Source organism: Triturus cristatus, chromosome 1_2, assembly GCF_964204655.1.
Source record: "Triturus cristatus chromosome 1_2, aTriCri1.1, whole genome shotgun sequence".
Classification (NCBI taxonomy): domain Eukaryota; kingdom Metazoa; phylum Chordata; class Amphibia; order Caudata; family Salamandridae; genus Triturus; species Triturus cristatus.
This window is the reverse complement of record NC_140580.1, coordinates 543,949,914-543,970,327: the sequence shown is the minus strand read 5'-3', so window position 1 is coordinate 543,970,327 and position 20,414 is coordinate 543,949,914. Positions and strand designations below refer to the sequence as shown.

General features: G+C 45.2%; 1 protein-coding gene across 1 annotated transcript in view; it reads right to left on the bottom strand.

The window, feature by feature from the left end:
- The window catches only part of EXOSC1 (exosome component 1), a 125,199-nt gene that overhangs the window by 77,166 nt on the left and 27,619 nt on the right, over positions 1-20,414 (bottom strand). Inside the window, exons 3-4 of the mRNA XM_085606386.1 lie at positions 12,069-12,143; positions 2,594-2,682 (exon numbers count right to left, since the gene is read on the bottom strand). Coding sequence (XP_085462512.1) covers positions 2,594-2,682; positions 12,069-12,143 — 164 coding nt within the window. The remainder of the gene's footprint in view (positions 1-2,593; positions 2,683-12,068; positions 12,144-20,414) is intronic.

Sequence of the window (20,414 nt, the reverse complement as noted above, 5' to 3'; positions counted from 1 at the left end):
AGTTGACTTTCCCTCCACCCACTTTTTTCCCAACTCTGGAAGAAGGTTTACATCTGCCATTGTCAGGAGTACATTTCCATGATTTCTCAGTATGGGAAAAGATTAGAGAAGAATTATGGAAAACCCTTCAAACATGCAAGTTAGTAGGTTTGCACAGACTCAAAAGGGCATTCAAACCTTGGAAGTATTGCTTAGCACTACCTTCAGCCCTAGTATGTAGATCTGCGGAAACGTGGCAACATAAGGGGATGGCAAGTATTCAAACACTACTATCGTATGAGCCCTGGCATAATCAGAGAGGCTATATCAGAGCTCTTATATAAGAAATTACTGCCATAATTTGTCGCTGCACTACATGGCACCAAAGGGGCAAGCAGATTTTGTTACAGGAAAAGTAGATTTATGAAGCAACCTGCCGCATAGGCAAGTAGATATTTTATTAAATTCCACACCCCTGGGGCTAGTTGGTCAAACTGGGCACGAGTGACCTTTGGTCGGATCCAAACAGCATTCAAAAAAGTTCTCTGACCGCCCTCGAAAAAAGATACTGGAATCATGTCAATGACATTTGGTTAAACAAAGGAGTGGTAGAAGGCTTGACAAGCAGCTTTCTGAGTTTTAAAGACAATATGCACCATGAAGAATTTTTAAACCGTATAGAACCACCGTTGGCGAAATCCTTATATTTGAAATTTAAGTACAGTATCCTACCAGTTAACAGCTTTTGCAGCACATGGAAGGGTGCTAATACCTCACCCGGCTGTCCTGTATGTAATGCTGAATCTGAAACTGAAGTACACTTTCTATTCTTCTGCCCCAAGTATATGCAGATTAGAAGAATCTGGGTAATCCTGATATGTCGGATTCTAGCCACAAATTGTTTGAAAGAGATCATTAGGATCCTAAAAAGCGATGGCACAGAATTTCTAGTTTCTGTTGCGTCCAGATATTTGCTACAGGCGTGAAGACGGAGAATAAGGTCACTGAAACTACTGATGAAACAAGTGAATTAATTAAGGAGTACCGCATGTGTTCTCTTTTTATGTCAACTTACTGCTGGTATACTAGTATTAATCTACCAGTCTTTGGATTCAAGTTAGATATTAATTAATTATATCACCAATTTAGTTTAGAATGTATTCTTTCATGTAGCAACTAAATGATGAAACATTGCACAGCTTAAAGGCAGTGGGGCCACAGAATAAAAAGGGAAGATAGGTTTATCGACTACATTGAAACTTAAAAAAATGTATTTGTCCCAGGTTTGAGATACAGGACTATCAGTCTCTGGGAAAACACAAATCACATCAAATCACCTACATATGGAGGAAGATGGATGAGGTGGTAATATCCCCAAATAATAGATTGGAGAAGAGCTTTTTGTTTGTGATATGAAAAACTTCTTTCACTTTTAAATGTAATTCAACCATTGGGAAATTAATGATTCCTTCTTGGATATGAAAATGGTTTTGTTGCTGTTTGTGCAAATACCTCTTACACTGGCCTCAAAGCAAAAAAATGTTCAAGAGTACACACAGAGGTCTGAATAAGGTCCAATTCTTAAATCGGATTCTTTAATTTTACAGCATCTCCTGGCAAGACAAAAATTGTATATACATGATGTGCAATAACGTACAGCTTTTTTTCCCCTAATGGCAAGAAGTGCACCCGTCTGCCCATATTATGCCTACAAAAAACAATACTAAAGACCAGTACTAAAACATAACTGGGACACGCAGAATAAAAGAGGTGAATCTTTTATCATAAGAAATGTGTACATGCAGAAATGTTTTCTACCAATGTTTTCATATTCTTCCGTGCAACAGTAAATCTTTATTGTTTGGTGAACAACAATTTCAATAGCATCTGGTAAAAAGGGCTACTTTTTTGCTTACAAAACCTTCATGTTTTGTATAGGATTGGGACTCTTTTTGACAAAATAGATAGAGAACACTGCCACAAGAGGTGCAAATAATTTGCTTCTCTTAGCCACTTAATAGAATCAACCCAGGGACATAATTTGGTCCTCCAAGGCCGAATAATTCTAGTGATCAGTATTGTAGGCACTGCTGCAAAACCATTGCAAGTGAGTCATCAAGGAGATTACACAAAAAGTATTATAAGGGCATCAAAACATGTGGGTAAAGTATAAAACTTGATTGGGGGGGGGGGGCACATCATGGAGGAGAAGGTAAATAGCCCCAAATATAACCCAACTACCAGCGGACACATTGCATTTCTATCCGTTCTTGGATTATTCAAGTTTACACTAGAGGCCACTAGCAGTGAAGTAGTTAATGAGCCTCCTGGACACTGCAGAATATGAAGAGGTGGAGAGGAAAACAGAGGGTGCAATATGGAAGAAGAGTGGGGTAAAATGAAGCATTAGCAAGGGATTATTCTACACAGCTTAAGGAAATCAGCATAGCATTGTGAGTTCTAAGTATGCTGCCTACAATAAAGGTAGCACCAAAAGGAAAATATGAATTGGGGAAGGTGGGAGGATTTTAGAAAGATGGTGTGTTATACAAATTTTCAAAAGACATTTGTAAAATAGAGTCTGGGAGAAACAACTATAATGTGTGGTAAATACCGTATTGTTCCTCTGAATGTATTCTTCAATGGAGTAGATGCAATGTAGAGGATCTGAACTTTGGCAAAGCGTGAATTAATGCTGCACACCTGTAAGAAAGAATACACAGATGAGACCATTGACTTTCAAAAACATGCCACCTGCAGGATTATGGTGGACAATGTAAAAGTAAAGTGTTGAGCTCTCCCCTTCCAAGAGCTGTGAGTGGTGGCTCTTTAGGTGGTGAACTTTTGAAGAGATGGAGCTGACAGAGCATATTCGGACTGCTGGAATGGAAAAGTCCTCTGCATGGTAAGAGACATCTACCCCCTGCCCCTGAGTCCCCAACTGTACTATGGTCTGCGTCACTAATGCTGATTTTTTTTGTCATTGTCAAACACAGATCAAGTGCGATTGCCATGACCTAGGGCTGTATCGCGGATTGCGGTCTTGTTGGACCGGGACGGGCTCCTAAAGCGCTACCCTCACTCAAAGTGATGAAAGGCTACCGGCTTCACCAAGAGTTAAGCAGCATGAGCATAGTGGTGGCAGCATACCATGTAGTGATAAGTAGTAATGAGCAGGATCTTTTTACCCTATGTCACTGAGTGAGTCCTACAGGGTCACTCACCTTTTTAAAATTCTGCTGCTGTGCGCTTAACTCAACTAAGTGTATGTATGCCTGCAAAGAATACATTACATGAAAGATATAGTGCTGTGCTGTGTGTACGCAATGAAACACATGTGCTAGGTGTATGTGTGTTTGTAAGAAGTACCATACACGAATGGCGATATGCTGAGCAGCATGCATATGGTGAGCGTGTGTGCTGGCAGTGTGTGTGCTTGCAAATAGCACAACCTGGTACAATACAAAGAGGCTGCATACAGTATGCACAGATTGAATGTGTGTATGTCTCTATACTTGCACTAAGCACAGATTTAACAGTACTCTAGAGTATGTGCGATTTGAAAGTACAGTAAGTGCAAGTGTGCCTCCAATGTTCCATTTTGGGAAGCCCAGGCCTGTCTGTTTAAGACACGAGGAGAGGAATCCCTCCCAAGCAGATTTGGTTATTGCTAGATTCCTGGGAGCTAGCTGGAACACACACTGGAGGAAGGGAGAAAGAGACTCCTCCCTCTACACTTCAAAAAGGTTGTTTTCCTTCAATGATACATCACAAGGAACGGGCCTGGACACATCTCAGGAAGGAGATGGGGCTGATAAGGGAATCATAAAGAGTGGGGCTGGGGCCCAAGGATAACCCTTTTGATGCACCTATCACTGTGGCTCACATCCAGGTGTGAACTCGAGTCCCTCCCGTGGCCTGTGTTGAGGGACAATCAGCTTCAGTGTCTTTCCTGGTATGACAGACAGCCTTTCAGAAGAAAAGAATAGAAAGAGAAGAGTACACTCAAAAGATACAGAACCCCCAACATAAAACTTCAAACACTGAGACCCTAAATCATATTTGGTGCCTGGAAATGGACCATAAGAAGGGGAGGCCGATACATCAAAATATGTCCAATGCCAAGCAACCAGACAGCTTGTGTGAAAAGGGGGACGCGCTACCAGACTTCTGCCTGTGACCAGAACTTGGTTCCAAGACATGCTGGTTTCCTTGATGGGTGAGGAGACATCACCCAAGGAAACCAAGGCCACCTGCTCTGGAGCCTTGAACACCAGCGCCTGCCTGTTTGCCAAGAACAGTGTGACCTTTGAGGCAGAGCAGAACGTTGGAGGAGGCAAGGTCTGGTGGGGAGCGCTAGCAAGAGGACTCCCTGAGCAAGGTATGAGGATGCAGCTGAGCACTGGTCAGGTGCAGGAGTGAGCTAGCAACCCTGTATACCAGGAGAGGGCAGATGGGGCTGAGCCATGTATTGAGCACCAAACCCATACCAATTTGTTGCGATAACCCCGTATACCAGAGGGGGCTACAGTTGAAGTTAATGTTGCCAGCATGTTAAGACTCGTGTGCACCTTAGCTGCAACCCCCATATGCCAGGGATGGGGATGCTTTGGTGTGGGTGATTACACCAAACGAGTCTGCGTCTAGAAGGAAAAGTTACCACAGCAAACCTGTATGCCAGAAGGGGCTTCAGGTACAAACACTGCAAGAAGCTTGGGCTGTTGCACGGGAGAAGATTACAGCTGTGACCGGTGGGTCAAGCCTGCACACCAAATCTGCCCTGACTGAGCCCCTCCGGACCGTGAAGGCGCCACGGAAGACGTTGCACCCTCGCTAGGCTCCGGTCGGGAGCTGGAGGATCAAAACTCCCCCATCCAAGTGGGGAAGATTCACCTGACCATTCGCACAGGTTGGGAGCATCTCCAATCTCTGGGAAAAGCCCGCAGCACTGCTCGAGGGAGAGTCTGCACTTGTCATGTGCTGCTGCCAGTATTGCGAGCAGTCTGACTTCTCTAAACAGGATCAGGGCTTGTTTATGCCTGCGAACAGGGCAGTCTTTGCACTGCTAAAAGTTTCCGCACTGCACGAGTTTTTAAGACTTGAACTGGGCCTGTGGGGGTCCCAAGGGACTCGCTGCTGGTGGTGCTGCAGCTCCATAGACACTTTTAAATAATTCCCAAAGAGTCAAAGGGGAAATCTTGAGTACGGCCTACTAGTGAGCATTCCCTGGATGTGGCAACCAGTGAATGGGAAATAACCCCAACCACATTACATGGAAGATGGTGGGACAGAGATTTGCCTAACAAACACCAGAACCCGGCCATTAAGAGGATTGTTATTCCTTACAAATGTTGCTATTCTTTAAATGTGTAGAGTTTGAATACTTATTTTCTTATAAAAGCTACTTTTTGACTGGGTATTGTTTTAATAATACTGTGTGCACTTTGAGTTGTGCTCACTCATCTGTTTCTACACTACCCCCCTCCCCCGAGGGAGCCTTGGACTACTCATCCACAGCACCACTGAGAGTCAAGTGCAGGAGGGGTACTTGGCCCCAGTTGCTCAGGATCCATGGTAGGTCGGGCCCCAGGAATTCAGGAGTAAAAGGTCAACCACATGCGTGCCCAGTGGCCCCCTGAAAGGGGTTCTGACAAAATCCAAGCAGACCTTTTGATTTCTTTTTAACTACACTGGGAAGAGGCGACATGGAGGAAGGGTCAAATAAGATTAGCGTTACCTCAGCATATCATCTAAAATTACCATCTCTATTGTTTAACCAGAAATAGACTTCCTAATTAGAAACACAGATTGGTGTCCTATTGCTATGGCCACACCCACTGTTGCCCCACTTTCCTTCCCGCCCGTGTCAATAATAATGAAGCTTCTCTCCAGCCTTTTCCCAGTAGGTAAATGGATTAGATTTCTATAGCAACTTCAATGACATGCATTTCCAAACGAATTTCTCTTTTTATTTTTTTAGGGCTTTCCCAAACACATGCTTTGAAAACTAAGAACGGATTTCAAGCACTGGCCTCCAAAGCCTACTGCATTTTTATATAGGGGGAAACAATGGTGTCAGAAAGAAGGTGAAGAAGTTTGTTTTGGCTAGTATACAGAACGGAAAATACACGTTTATTGATTTTGGTGTGTAAACGTGCAAGCAGACGATCCCCAGAGTGCATGGCCACAAAAATGCTAGGTTAGTAGCAAAATGCCCCCTGAAAGGACAATTTGAAGAAGAGAGGTCACAGGCCATTTATTCAAGCACATTTTCTGGGTGTTAGAATTAGTGCAAACGGAAATGTTCTCATCTGGACACCAAATAACAATAGTTTCTGTTGATTTTAATCCCCATGATGAAACAAACAAAGATAAGGAGGGAAGAACAGATGTGAACAAGTATTGCTTCAAACAGCACTGCTCCATTGATATGGTTAAATCAGCAGCATCAGCAAAACTCTGCCACAGAGAGGAACTCTACTATAGATGCTGCCAAATCTGATAAGGTAATCAATTGGAAAAGTTGTGATCTTTTCATGTGTTGAATAATAAATTACAAAGAAGGGTTGCAGAGTGGAGTAGGTCTCCTGTACTAGCTGCGCTGGACGACTGTATGCCGCACTTAGCGTGGTTCCTCTGTAACACCTAAGGGGCATGATTTATTCTCCGATAAGGTCAGATTTGTTTAAGTTACACAAGGTACTGTTCTCACCACACTAACTGGGTTATTTGTGTATTGGACATCTGCTCAGAATTACTGACCCATCCCTATGTAGATTAGGTACACCACGGTCCTAACGAATTGCCTAGGCCTGTTGTGGCTGTTAGTTGGCAAAAACGTGTTGACTTTTTTTATTTATTTATTTATAAACACGCTTAGAAACTTGAAGGAACATTATTTCCTTTATCGCTCTAATCCGTTTTAAACTATGACAAGAGACACTGTTCTAATAAATATTTCTGGTAACCCTTAGTCACTGTTATCCTTCCCACTACATATAACCAATCTACATTCTCAGCATCCCCACTTCAGACTCATCACGGCTGACAAATTCAAACGATCGCCGGCAAAGAGCCCCCTCGAGGGGGCCGTTGGGCATTGCAGCACTGGCCCAATGAGAAGCTGCCCGATGATGAAGTATGCCACCCAATTGGGTGGGTGAGGTCTTTCGCTTCTGAATGATCAGATTCCTTCTACCTGTCTTAACATTAGGGCAATACCTTAGGATCCCCCTTTCTCTGTAACAGTATAGGAACCGCATACTATTATTTTACTGATTTACCTTTAGGAGCTTGCATGCTGGATCTCTGTGTGCTCCTAATCCCCCCTTTTCGTCAATTATGAATTAGAACAAAAACAACTGCTTTAATAGTTCTCTTTCTAGCAACTAGACAAGAACTGAGGCTTTTCATTTATCCACAATGCTCTGTCCCATCCACAATGCTCTGTTAATATGAGCAGAGAGTATATCTGAGGATAAAAGCACTGAAGAAAATAGGTCAAGGTGAGAGAATGCTAAAGATATCTACCAAACATTGAAATCTAAACAAATAAGAGTCAAACAGATTTTATTGCTTGATGGTTCTAGAAAGTACAATGCAACTCTGTACAATTTGGGGTCCATGCTTGAAAAAAATAGGTAGTCATACATTTTGAGAATGAGGCATGTGTATATTTGTAGCCAAGATAAACATCAGATCCATGTATAGGTTGGTCTGTAAACAAGAACCTAGCTGGACAGCAGCCGAACATTAAACAGGATACATAGCACCCCCAAGAAGAAAAAAAACACTCATTTAAGAAAGGTAAAGGAAAGACTGTCAGGTCAGTGGTAATGCTCCTTGAAGATGTGTGTTTTTTTCCCTTCTGAATTGTTGAGGAGTTGGTGCTTATTTGATGCCAACAGGATGCTGATCCTGATCCTGGGCGCCTAATTGGAGAAGGCTTGCCTTCTGGTTTTTAGGTCTAGTCTACCAGACTGCGCAAGCTCTCTGGTTGCAAAAGTCCCACTGCGGGACTTCCAAGAACTTAGAGGATTTGAGCTCGCCCACTGGTTGGCTTTGCTGTTTTTTGCTTGCATCTCATTAGATGGCATATGTTGCCTCAGTTTGCCAATCCTGTGTTTTTCCCTCCCATGGAACATAGCCTCTTTATCAACTCTCTTCTCATTTTTAGGGAACTCTTTTTTCCTTTCTGATTAAGCACTCCCTGAGCGTGCATTGTTTTGTCAGCTCTCTCCTCCCACCCATGTGCTCCTCTCAAATGCCCCTCCCTACACTATGTGTTTCTGTGGTTCTCTACCTCATGTGATTCTCCCCCCCAAACACCCTCACATTCTGTTGTGCTCGCACTTATGTGCTTCTCACACGCTCCCCATGTTGCTGTTGCATTCATTTACTTGCTTGTGAGCTTATCTCCTGGACCCCCCCGGGCTCTGTTTTTTTCCTATTGCTGCCAATGTTGTATTTTTCTTGCTACTTCCCCTCCATCCACCATTGTTGTCCTCCGACACGTGCAATGCTTTCACCCTCCTCATCTCCACCTGCTCCCTCCATTTGCTCCCTCCATTTGCTCCTCCATTTGCTCCTCCATTACCCTCCCAACCCCCATGGTCTTTTTTTTAATTTGGAATTGTGTGGAAAAAATATCTGCAGTTCTTTATGTACCGATCCAACCAATGCACATGCTAGTGGAATGCCGAAACCGTCAGAAGTGGTTACATCAAAGGGAAAAAAGCAGAAACTGTAGAGCATCACCAAAAGGCAGTGAGAAAGCCAATAGGTCCCAAGAGTAAGACCTATTGGCTTTTCCAATACAGGTTTCTTTCTTATAATATTTTATCTTTGGTCTAGATATAGCCAGGCCCCTGGTCAGGCACTGTACCTCAGGGCAGGAGTAGTTTGCTTGCCAGGTAAGCTGGGGTCTTGTTGTTAAGAGCTTTTTAAGTAATGCCGCTGGTTTTGCGATGGGTTGGAGCCAGTGTAAGTATTTTAACGTGGGCAAGACAGGGTTGAATTTCCTCAAGTCCTTCATTAGTGATGCCAATGTGCATAGGATGCCTTCGCAACCTTGGTTCAATTAGATCATGAAGACCACTGAGCAGGGTCCATCCAAGGGAGAGAGGACTAATGCTTGCAAAGTTCTTCTGAAGCTGCCTTGCTCAAACATTTTCACGTTCTTCAAGAGGGATAATTACAACCGATCTATCCTGGTCTTCCTGGGAATGTGTTGCTTGACTGTGAGGTATGTGCACAGGATAAAGCCCAAAGATTCTGCCTAGACTGTCAACTGAAGAATCAAGCTGTGATACGTTTTATAGACTTCGTTCCAGAACACCACCAAGAATTGGGCTTTCTAGACCCTCTGAACGAAGGACTAATTCAATGTACAACAATAAATGGAAAACCAGTGGACTGCAACCGTCCTGATCATTACTTGAATGATGAGCGTTTCAGATAACAATTAGAACTGTACGACTTCACAGGGGTAGTTAGTGGAACACAAATCCTTGTGTACTGTCAACAGGCATACTAAAAAAAAAACTAGGATTATAATTTCAGGCATTATTAAACTCAAAATCCTATCGCACACAATATGAACAGTGACTACTATAGTCAGACTAATAGAAACTATTGTGATATAATGATGCACTATGGTTTATTTACATCTATATCCCTCAAAATATTCTGTTTGAATATTGTCAAAATAAATAATTAACATTAACTCACCTCCAAATTTTCAGTTACTTATATTCTGTGAAACCTTGCTTATGGTTTAAAAACAATAACTGAGAAAACAAGTATCTATTTCTATGAAGACTTGTTCATTATTTAAAAATAATAAGTAGAAAAAGCAATCCAATCTGTGCAAAAATAAACATTAATATGCTCAATCAAGCTGAATTATCATGCTGCAATTAATAATGACATTAATAATTGTGCATTTACATTTGAAATACACATTGAAATAAATGAACATGTATAATTCAAAAGGGGGAGATCTACAATAAAAAATGTGTGAAGATTTTAACAGCCAGGTAGTCTTAAATTAGAGTTCAATGCTCGATTCAGAGGCTATTTGGTGCTGATGGCACAGGAGGAATTCAGTCTTTGTGAGGTTTAGCTTCAGGAGGTTAGTGGACATCCTGGATTAGATGAACTCAAGGCTGGATTTCAGTCTATGTATGCTGTTGGGTGAGGATGTTTTAAGGTAGAGTTGGCTATCATCTGCATATTGATGGATCTTGATGCTGTTGTGTGAAAAACATATCGGAGAGGCTCTATGTAGAGATAACAAATAATAGGAGGAAGGGTGGGGTACTGGGATATTCCAAAGGAAACAGGGAGTGTCCCTGGTGATGTAGAACCAATGTGCATGAGTCAGTGTTTCTTGGTGAGGGAGGGTGAGAATAATTTCAAAGCTGAAGAGAGGTCAAGCGGGACCAGAAGACAGGGGTTTCCTGTTGTGGATGAGAAGGGCATTATTAACTACTTGGATTATGGCTTTATCAGTGCTGTAGCATGGTCTGAAGTCATACTTGTAGCCCTGTACCTGAATGGTGACTACTTTCTTGATGATGAGAAGGGGTTAACTGGGTAGAAGCCAGTGATGTCAGCGGAGGTGAGAAATGGTTTCTTTGGCAGGGAAGGATCTGACATATCTTGAGTGGATCAGGGACTGTTCCTTAGCTTAGGGGTATTCACAATGTGAAGGAGTGTGAGGGGCCTTTCCCTGTAGTGATTTTATGATGGAAAAAGAAAGAATGTCTTCTTCATAAGGGGTTGACTAGAGAGAGTTCAGGATATCTGACAGATACACTCACAACACTTGATTGAAGAAAGCTCATTTGGTGGTGAAGCTAAGGGGAATGACTGGAAGTGAAGGGGTGGCGGAAGTGATGATGCTTGATCCGATTTTGTGATACTCTTAGAGAAATAGTTGATGGCATTGCACAAGTCAAATGAAGCAGAAACTGTGGGTTCTGGGAGAGGACATGTACAGTGATAGCTTTGAAGACTGTGTTGCTTCTGTTGGTTGCCTCACTAATGGTGGTCTGGCAAAAAGAAGCTTTAGATGTGAGGAGGATCACAGATTAGAGTGGAGCGATTGAGTAGGGTGAGATCGTCAGAGTTTTTATGAGCTTCCTTATTTCTTTTCCTATTTATATATGGTATGTTTATTTTAGTTAAGCTCTTACACGCAACAGGTGAATGAAGGCTTTGGTTTGGTGGATTGGGATTGCAGTAGAACATAGGGTTCAACATGAGTTCTCATAGCCGTGTTGTAGATGTCAAATAGAGTACTGAGATCTGTGGTGGCCAAGAAGGGTTCTGGCAGGTTTAGATCTTTTAGGATTTTTTCCAGATGGGAATGGTAGGCTATTTTTTCACAGTTTTCAGTTGACAAGTTTAGAAACGTTAGATGGGCAAATGCATTAGAATAGGTTCCGTGCTAAAGCTAGTTTACCTTAAGCAGGGATTCTGGTCCTCGTCCCTTCTAGGTCAAAATGAGTCATGTCTCTGTGTCCATACCTACCTGAAAAAGCTCAAGCAGTGGCACGCCCTGAAGAGTTGACTAAAATAAGGGAGGAGGCAGTACATGAAATATGGACGCTTCCTACAGAGATGGATGCTGGGCAATGCAGTAGTCACTTCCTGTAGAGATGGATGATGGGCAATGTTTGCTTGGCTGGCTTCTTCTTTTAACGATTGGTCTGACGAGAAACTAGCAATGTGACATGAATGCTGGGAAATGTAGTGATATTTCCTGTTGAGATGAATGGTGGTATAAAATCCACTTCACAGATGAGAGGAGGGTGGGTAAGACACGCACTTTGGAGAACACAACACAAAAACAATCAGAAATAAAATGTGCTAACTTCTGAAATACTTAAATTCTCTTTTCAGGGCATAAAACAGTACTGCAGCACCACTGGAAAAGTACAAAATCAAGACATTTCCAACTTAATAATTCAGACATATGTAATGAACGGCATTGCTTCCACTATTTTGATAGAATGAAAAACCCTTGTTGATACTGTGATCGAACTGACACACATGCAATGGATTGTTCTCAGGAAGTGACCTACCTTACAAGTGACAGTTGCACCCACATCAGGTAGGAGCTGTGACTGCGCATCTCTCACCACAGAAACTGTAGGCAACTTGACAAAGGAAATAAGAGGCAGATAAAACCAACGGCACTAAACAGTAACAAAGTTAAGACAATACATTGATCAACTAGGAGCACAGTCTTTAAATTGGAGCCCTCCCCATCTGAATATTATTTTTTAATAATTATAGCAACACTTTAGCTCCAATTTACAAACTAACAAGCACTGGGAGAAAATACATCCTGCTTGAAGACATTGATGTTGCAGGTCTATGAAAATAATTGGCCGGGACATGAGGGAATTCGGACGTTAATAATGTAGGAGGTGGAAATTACTTCTCACTTGAAACAAGGTCATGAAATTACAAGAGAAAGCAGTCGCACTTTTAAAACTGGCAGTGAAATACAGATTCCGGACATTAGAAAGGGTTTTATCACCAGACTTTTGACAGAAAGAAGAACACAACATAAGTCTTAACTAACAGGTAAAAGTGTTACCTAGCATATAAGTTTATAAGGAGCAGTTTGCATGTAAAAAGATAGTAAAATCCACTTAAAGTGCTGCAAAAGAAAAAACGTGACTGAGAGCTAAATTACTGGGCTGTTGGTGTTCCAGTTCGGCGAGGACCTGACTTGGCAATTCAGGCTTGACTGTTCCAATCGGCGCAGGGTCAAGACTGATTTGCATATTGCTGCGTTCAAGCTGAGGTGGCATGGCGAGCAAAAGGAAGATGGGTTGGAGTGCTACCCCGAGCTACTGCCGGTGGTTAGACTTATTACAAGCAGCCTCCCATCACCTTTTGTGTGTTTCACAGAGCTAAATTACTACCATTTTATAAAAAATAAACTAAATGGAGAAGCAGGTCAAAAATGAATTTCAAAATAAAGAAGAAAATGACGAAATTTCAAATAAAGATAACAGTTTATTGATATGCTGTATTGCGTAGAGCTGCAACATCTAATATACAATGTTACTATGGATAAGAAGGCTGCTTGAAACACAGAAATAACTATCACAGAATCCAGATACGAAAACAATACATTTCTCTTCTAATTTTGTACTTCCTGTGTAACAAGTCTGATCAGCAATTTACAGCTTAATGTGGATTGGAAATAGAAGACTATAAGTTACAACATTTGGTCAAGAAATCCACGTGCCCTCACTCATGATTACATCTGCCATTTAACAACCCTGAAGTCTATATTGCAAAAGAGCCCAGGGATGAATATATGCTGCATTGGCACTTTATTTTTACCACAGGCTAGCACCAGTATAACTAGCGTTGGTAAAGCAATAGGTCTTGCCTTTGGGACTTACTGGTTTTGCAAATTCCTTTCGGCAATGCTCGACAGCATTGACAGGATGCTGTGCAGCATTGCCAATCCTTCAAGAAAGAAAAAAAGATGCGGCCACACCATTTTGTAGATGTGTGCATTCTTTATGACGGATGTGCTCCTACAAATTAACTCGGGTGACTTTTCTTTTTACTTACCCAAGATGGATCTGCAACAACAACAAAAAACAAGCATTTACAATGCAATGGTCTCGGCATTGGTAAAGTTAGAGCTATTGGCATTGCTCATGACATTATTTTTGTTTATGTTTTTGTTTTTAAAACATTTAAAGAAACGGCATTGTCATGAGCAATGCCAATAGCTCTAACTTTAACAATGCCGAGACCGTTGTTTCGCGGGGGGGGGGGGGGGCTGGGCTGAATCTTTAAGCAATAGGCAGAGTGGAGCTGCAAGGGCTCTTAGAAGGGGTGAAACACCAGCGAGGCCTCATTAACATGCAAATGGTCTTTCAAAGACCTGTGAAGTGCTCGGGTGCGGCTGTGTGGGCACTGGGAAGCTGTCTCATCCCGGGCTGCCACACACGAGGGGGGGATGGAGCCCTTTGAGTCCAATTGGTGTTGCGCGCCCGGTCCCTGGGGACGGAGATGAGGAAGTAAAGGGGGTGGGGGGAGGAGTAGAGAGGTGGGAGTGTAGGGGCCGCCACAAGAGGGCCCTACCCCAGTTTCTGCCGCGTCCTCGGACAGCACCCCTTCATACCCTAAGCCCCGGCTTCGAGTAGCACTCACCTGCAGACACGGCTCCTCCATGAACGCGATTCCTCCACCCTAAGGCCAGGCTTCAATGCGCACTCACCTGTAGCCCCTCTTTACCCCGGCTGCAAGGTACACGCACTTGAAAGCACATCCAACGTCATACCTTCACCCCGCGTACAGGCTTAAAGGCGCACTCGCCTGTAGGTGCCGCGACTCAGTGAAGCCACCCCAGCTGCAATGTGTACTCACTTGTAAACACCTCTACCTACAACGCCATACCTCCACCCCAGACCCAGGCTTCAAGGCGCACTCACCTATAGGCTCCGCCTCCGTTCAGGTAGTTCTGCCCCGACCCCATGCCAGGGGGGTACTGCAGGCTGGCCAGGTCGTAGTGGTGGTACTGCTGCTGGTAGGCCATTGAGTCGCCCTGCATGGGGGCATAAGCGGCATTGTGTGCCCAGGTGTAGGGCTCCATGCGCGGGCTGCCCCCGGGCCCGTGGCCCATCATGGCCCCGGAGGACAGCGCGTACTTGGCCGAGTCGTTCTTGAGGGCAGCCTTGCTCTTGCGCCGGGACTTGTACTTGTAGTCCGGGTAATCCTTCATGTGCGTGGCCCGCAGGCGCTTGGCTTCGTCTATAAAGGGCCTCTTCTGGTGGCAAGGGCGAGTGAGGTCCTGGCGAAGGCGCAGAGACCCGGAGGAAGTGCGGAAGCGAACGAGGGGTTGGAAGCGGGCGAGGTGAGAGCCAGGAACACCACAGCTCTCAGTCATGTTTTTTTTTTCTTTTGCAGCGTCGTTTTCGGATTCGGGGGCGTGTTTTGCTGTTATCTCCTCCTTGAGACTTCTTGCAAAAAACACGCCCCCGATCCGAAAAGGACAGGGCCTAATCTGAATGACTGACCTCTTCTCCAATGGCTGGCCAGCATTCAAGAGGCCAGCCAATGGAGAACAGGGGAGAAGAGGGGCGGGTTCAAGCCCCTCTTCTCCAAGTCATTAAATCTCGGAGCTAGACTGCGCAAGCGCAGCCTTCGCAGCCGAGACCTAAAAAGGGACCCATACCACACTCATGCAAACTGTCATTGCACAAAAAAGTGATGACACAACATGGCACATCTCCTGTGTGCCATACCTGCAAACAATATGTGTAAGTCACCTCTTACAACCCTAACACAGGGAGAAATTTATTACAGGTGAGGACATATGTCCCTGTGATGTCCATGTCGATTCTTGGACCTTGCCAGTAAACAGGGAAGCCATCTTGAGTATATGTAGTGGGCACTGGTGATTACGAGTTCCACAGTTACATGATGGCTTCACTGAAACCAAAGATGTTCGATATCAAACAGCTCATATTAACAAGCCCACACCGATTCCAGTGATGGATTTATAAATACAAGCACCCAGAGGGTTCCTTAGAGGTACCCCATGAAAACGTCTAGTGTACTGGCTGACTAGTGTAGTCCAGCCTGCCACCACAGACAGGTTTCTGACCCCTGCAGATGACAGCCCATGATTTCAGAGGGCAGACAAATGCCCGCTCCAGCTGGAAATGTTGTCACCACCTCCAAGCAGGATGACTAATAATCATCATATCAAGGCAGGAAGCTACAAAGGCCTCTGCCGCCTTTGATGAGAGACCCCCATTTTTCCCAAACAGGGGAAATGCCATCCCCTAACCCAGGCCCATTGGTCACCAAGACAGGTGGGAAAATCAGCTAGTCAGGAGGCATGTTCAATATACGGCTTGTTCCACCCTTTAGGTGGGTCACTTGAAATGAAAACTAGAATTCCACCATTTTGATTTTCGGTGGAATTAGATTCACTGAGTCAGGGTTATGCCCACTACCTACGGGAAGTGGTCATATAGGGGGTGTAGTCACCCTGAAGAGGAGTAGCCCATTGGCTACCACCGGTCACTCCCCATAATGCCCCTAAATTTAATATTTAGGTGGCACCTCTGATGCCTGGAACTCAGATTCGACTGACCCAGAAGAAGAAAACAAACAAGAACTGAAGTCTTGCTGTGGACTTTCTGGTGCCAAATCCTGCCTGCGCCAGTCCCAACAACCATGAAAAAACCGACTCGTCCTGCAGCTGAACCTCTACCAAGAACCGGAGGAGACTGCCAGCCCTTTGCAAATAGCCAGCAATCTCTCTTGGAGTAGAGGAACTACTCCCTTGCAGTCAGCAGGCACCAGAACAGCAGAGTCTGGTTTACTGTAGTGCTGCTCCCCAGTCGTACCAACGTAGCACCGCGCAGGAAGAAGTCGCTGTGTGCGCTGGAAAGTCAGATCCGTCTCCCACCAAGTGAGAAGATGTCAGGACCTACCGGGTAATGGACCCCTTGCAGCAACCAAAGACTGTTTGAGTCCAATCCGTACTCCAAAGTCACCAAAACCGAGCAGCTGTCAAGGGACATCAGCACCTCAGAGACCCACTTTTAGAGTGGCCCACCTGTTCTGATTTTTACACCTTCAGCCGGCGATACCAACAACAGCAAGGTCCTACGACACACTAGCCCTGCTGATCTAACCAATCTGCACCAGAGCACACCATCCCGGGTCCCTGAGAACCGACTGGGCTGCCCAGCTCCTGAGACCATTGAGAACAGAGTTCCCTTTGGGAGCTTCCGGACTTGTCCCTCTCTGCAGTCTGTTTGTATGCAACCTCCCCACCCCAATCCTTTGGTGGAGCCCGTAAGGTTACCAACCCGAACAGCACCTGGACACCCGAGGGCAGGTAAACTAATTGCTGGTAGTACTTTGGACCCTACCACCTTAAGTCTTGAAGAAAACCCCAAGAAACATACTGCAAGTACCTATATACCATATTTTTCTCCCATAGGAGAGCATTACGTATAAAGATGCGTTTAAGTGAAAATTTTACTTACCTGCGAAAGTCTATTTTAAAAAGTACTTACTTGCTTACGAAAGTCAGGTACCAAAATGTATATAAAAGTACGAGTTATATTTCTAAATTGGTCTTGGATTTATTCTTTGAGTGTGTGTCTCATTTATTGCCTCTGTGAATACAACAAATGCTTAGCACTACCCTCTCATAAGCCTAAACTGCTCGTCCACACTTCCACAAAAGAACTTGGGAGAGCAACAACCAGGCGTGGGAAAAGTGCACGAGTGACAATGCAACATGGAATGTTTGAGAGGGAGGGAGCTTGGCAGGGAAAAAACAATTTGTTTATAACATGAAGGTGATGGCATCATGGAGCGTGGGGTGTTCATCTGGCAGGGGAGAGGCACACAATGGAGAGCTGGAACACGCATGCACTCTATTGGACTGCCTAAGTGTGAGAAAGTGCCATCTTTCTTGCATGGTATGCCCCCACTTTTTGCTGAATGTACTTTGACTGAGTGTGCCCTGGACTCCTGCCAATCAGGTGCCCAGGGCCTATGTTCCTTCTCTAAAACCTAAAATCCCAAATTGGCAAACCCTGGCCACATGTCAGCCCCTGGTAAATGGTACCCAGGGCCTTGTGACCAGGGAAGGCCTTTAAGGGCTGCAGCACTTATTGTGCCACCCTTAGAGGCCCTGTACCCTAACACAACCACACTGCCCTTGCAGGCTGAGTGTCTGGGTACCAAGGCAAAACAAAGTCGACATGGCACACATCCCTGTGTGCCATGCCCACAACCTACACTGCCCTGGCATACATCAGCCACCCCTCTAGCTGGGTGCCCTATGCCAGTGGTGTGGGCACAGGAGCATGAGCCCTGTGCCCCTACAGTACCCAGGTCCATTCCTGGGCACTGTAGGTGCAGTGCTGCCATTTAAGAGCATATGGTGCTGAGAGCTCGTCAAACACGAACTCCACAGCACCATGATGGCAACAATGAAGACTGAAGTTTGGTATCAAACTTCTCAGCACATTAAATCCCACACTGGCATCAGTGCGGGTTTAATGTACAAAGCACTACAGAGGGCATCTTAGAGATGCCCCCTGAAACCTAACCTACAATCCACGTCTGGTCTGGGCGGCTGCCTAGGCTGCCACACCGCAGACCTGTTGCTCGACCCCTGGGTGGAGAGCCCCCACTCTTTTGAGCCTGCAACACTGCACATCCTGGGCGAGGTGCTAGGTCTCCTCCCCCAGGATGGGCAGGGGGAAGCTTCAAAGGCATGCCGCCTTTGTGAGCTTCTCCAGGCCACTTGCTGTACCCAGCAAACTGGCCCCCACCGGTTCTGACCCCCACTCTGGTGGGAAGACTGGCCGGAAACCCCAAGTAAGGACAGGGGATGTGCCAGCCTGCCAACCCCAATCCTCAGTAGGGGGAGGCGAGGTGAAGCACATCTCCGGGCGTTCGCAATCTTGAAGATGGGAAGCCCTGCCCAATCAAGACTAGGCAACTGTCCCCCTCCCACAGGAGAGTGGCAGGATAGGGGGTGTACCCACCCCAGGGCAGAGACCCATTGGCCCCTGTCCTTTACCTACCTGTAACGCCCCTAAATCTAGCATTTAGAGGCACCCTGAACCTTCCTTCTTTAGATTCCAGATTCCGAAAAAGCAAAAAGCCATGCAGCTGCTAAGAGGAGGAAGACACCAACTGCTTTGGCCCCAGCCCTACCGGCCTGTCGAACCTCGAACCTGCTCTTGCAACATCCCGGCACCTCTTGTGGCCAGCAACCTGACTCTGAGCATCTGTGACTCCCATGAGCAGTGGCTCGGCTCAAAGCAATTTTCTAACCCCTGGCATCAGCCCAGAACCGCGAACTCTGCACACTCTGCACCCGCCAAGCCTGGCCTGTGCCGGAGTGGACAAAGACCCAAATGATGTCCCCCTGGCGACTGTGACCCCGAATCCGGCACCCAAGGACCCACCTCGACACTTAAGACGACGCCTGCAGCCTCAGAACCAGGGACCCCCCCCAACCGCGATCAACAGAGGGTAAGATTTACCCGACACCAAAAGGCACCCCTGGACCCTGCGGCCCCCTGTGCCCGACTCCTGGGTACCTACCTATCCTCCAACTACCCAACTTACCTCTCGAAGTGGTGGTGGCACCTGAAGAATCTTCGTCCCAGAGCTTGCAGCCTTTGTTCGTCCTGGAGCTTTCTCATTGAAATCCATGGAGCGCCCGAAGGCTCAAAAGCACCCTGCACCCAGCCGCCCAAGTGGCCCTGGCAGTGTAACTTCTTCTCCTACGTACTTCCCCATTTGCCCCGAGCAAGTGACCAGGAGCCCAGCTCCCACAGCCGCGTGGCCTGCTAGTCAGCAGCCACCAACCAACCCCCTGCCCAGCCATAGGATAACATTGGGTCTAACTCACTCTGCAACCGGCCGCCCCAGTGCCGCTGAGGGAGTAACAACTGTACCAACCTGACCCTCGGAGACCCCCCCCCCACCCCGAGTCTGTGCCCAGAACCTCAACTCTGCCAGTCGAGTACTTACCCATAAGCCGATAACCCAATTTTCAACATTGACTGGTTTCTTCTGAAATTTCTCCTAAGTGTGGAGTTTCTAAAACTTAAAATATTCACCTAAAATCATCCGAGTAACGAAAACGGAAATACTCACCTGCTATTAGGAGAGATCCCAGTGCTGGATCTTGATGCCCAGCACTGACCCTGAAAAGGACTCACAACCGTACTTACCACTATCCCAATTTTCTTCCATAGGAAATCATTGACTGATTTTCTGTGAAATTTCTTCTAAGTGTCGATTTTTGCAAACTACAAATCTTCTTTAAAAATCGTACCAACTGTGAAAACGTAATTACTTACCTGTTTTAGATAGATGTCCCAGTACTGAGCCTAGGAGCCCAGCCCTGGATTACAAAAGTAACGAGAACATACTTTACCTGTAACTTGAATTTTCTCCCATAGGGAATCACTGACTGTTTTTCTATGAAATTTCTTCTAAGTGTCAACTTTTAAAATAGCAAAATATTGCCTAAAAATCACAGCAGTAACTAAAACGAATTTACTCACTTGTTTCCAAGACCTGTCCCAGGACTGAATCGAGGATCCAGTCCTGGAGTTAGAAAAGTAATCCTGAAAGTAATCTATTGCAAATAACTTAAAACTCACATTGAGCTCAGTGTATTATTGTGTTTGAAATTGTGTTGCTTATTGCAACAACCTGTAACTATTACCTACAAAAGTAAATTGCATATTGCAAAAGTATTTAACTAAAGCATCTCATTCTGAGAAAGCATATTTTGATACCTATTGTTGGTTCTAAAATAAAACAACCATATATTTTTTAGGTCTCGCCTGACCCAGCGCATGCGCTGGTCTGGCCAGACTTATTGAGAGGGCTCC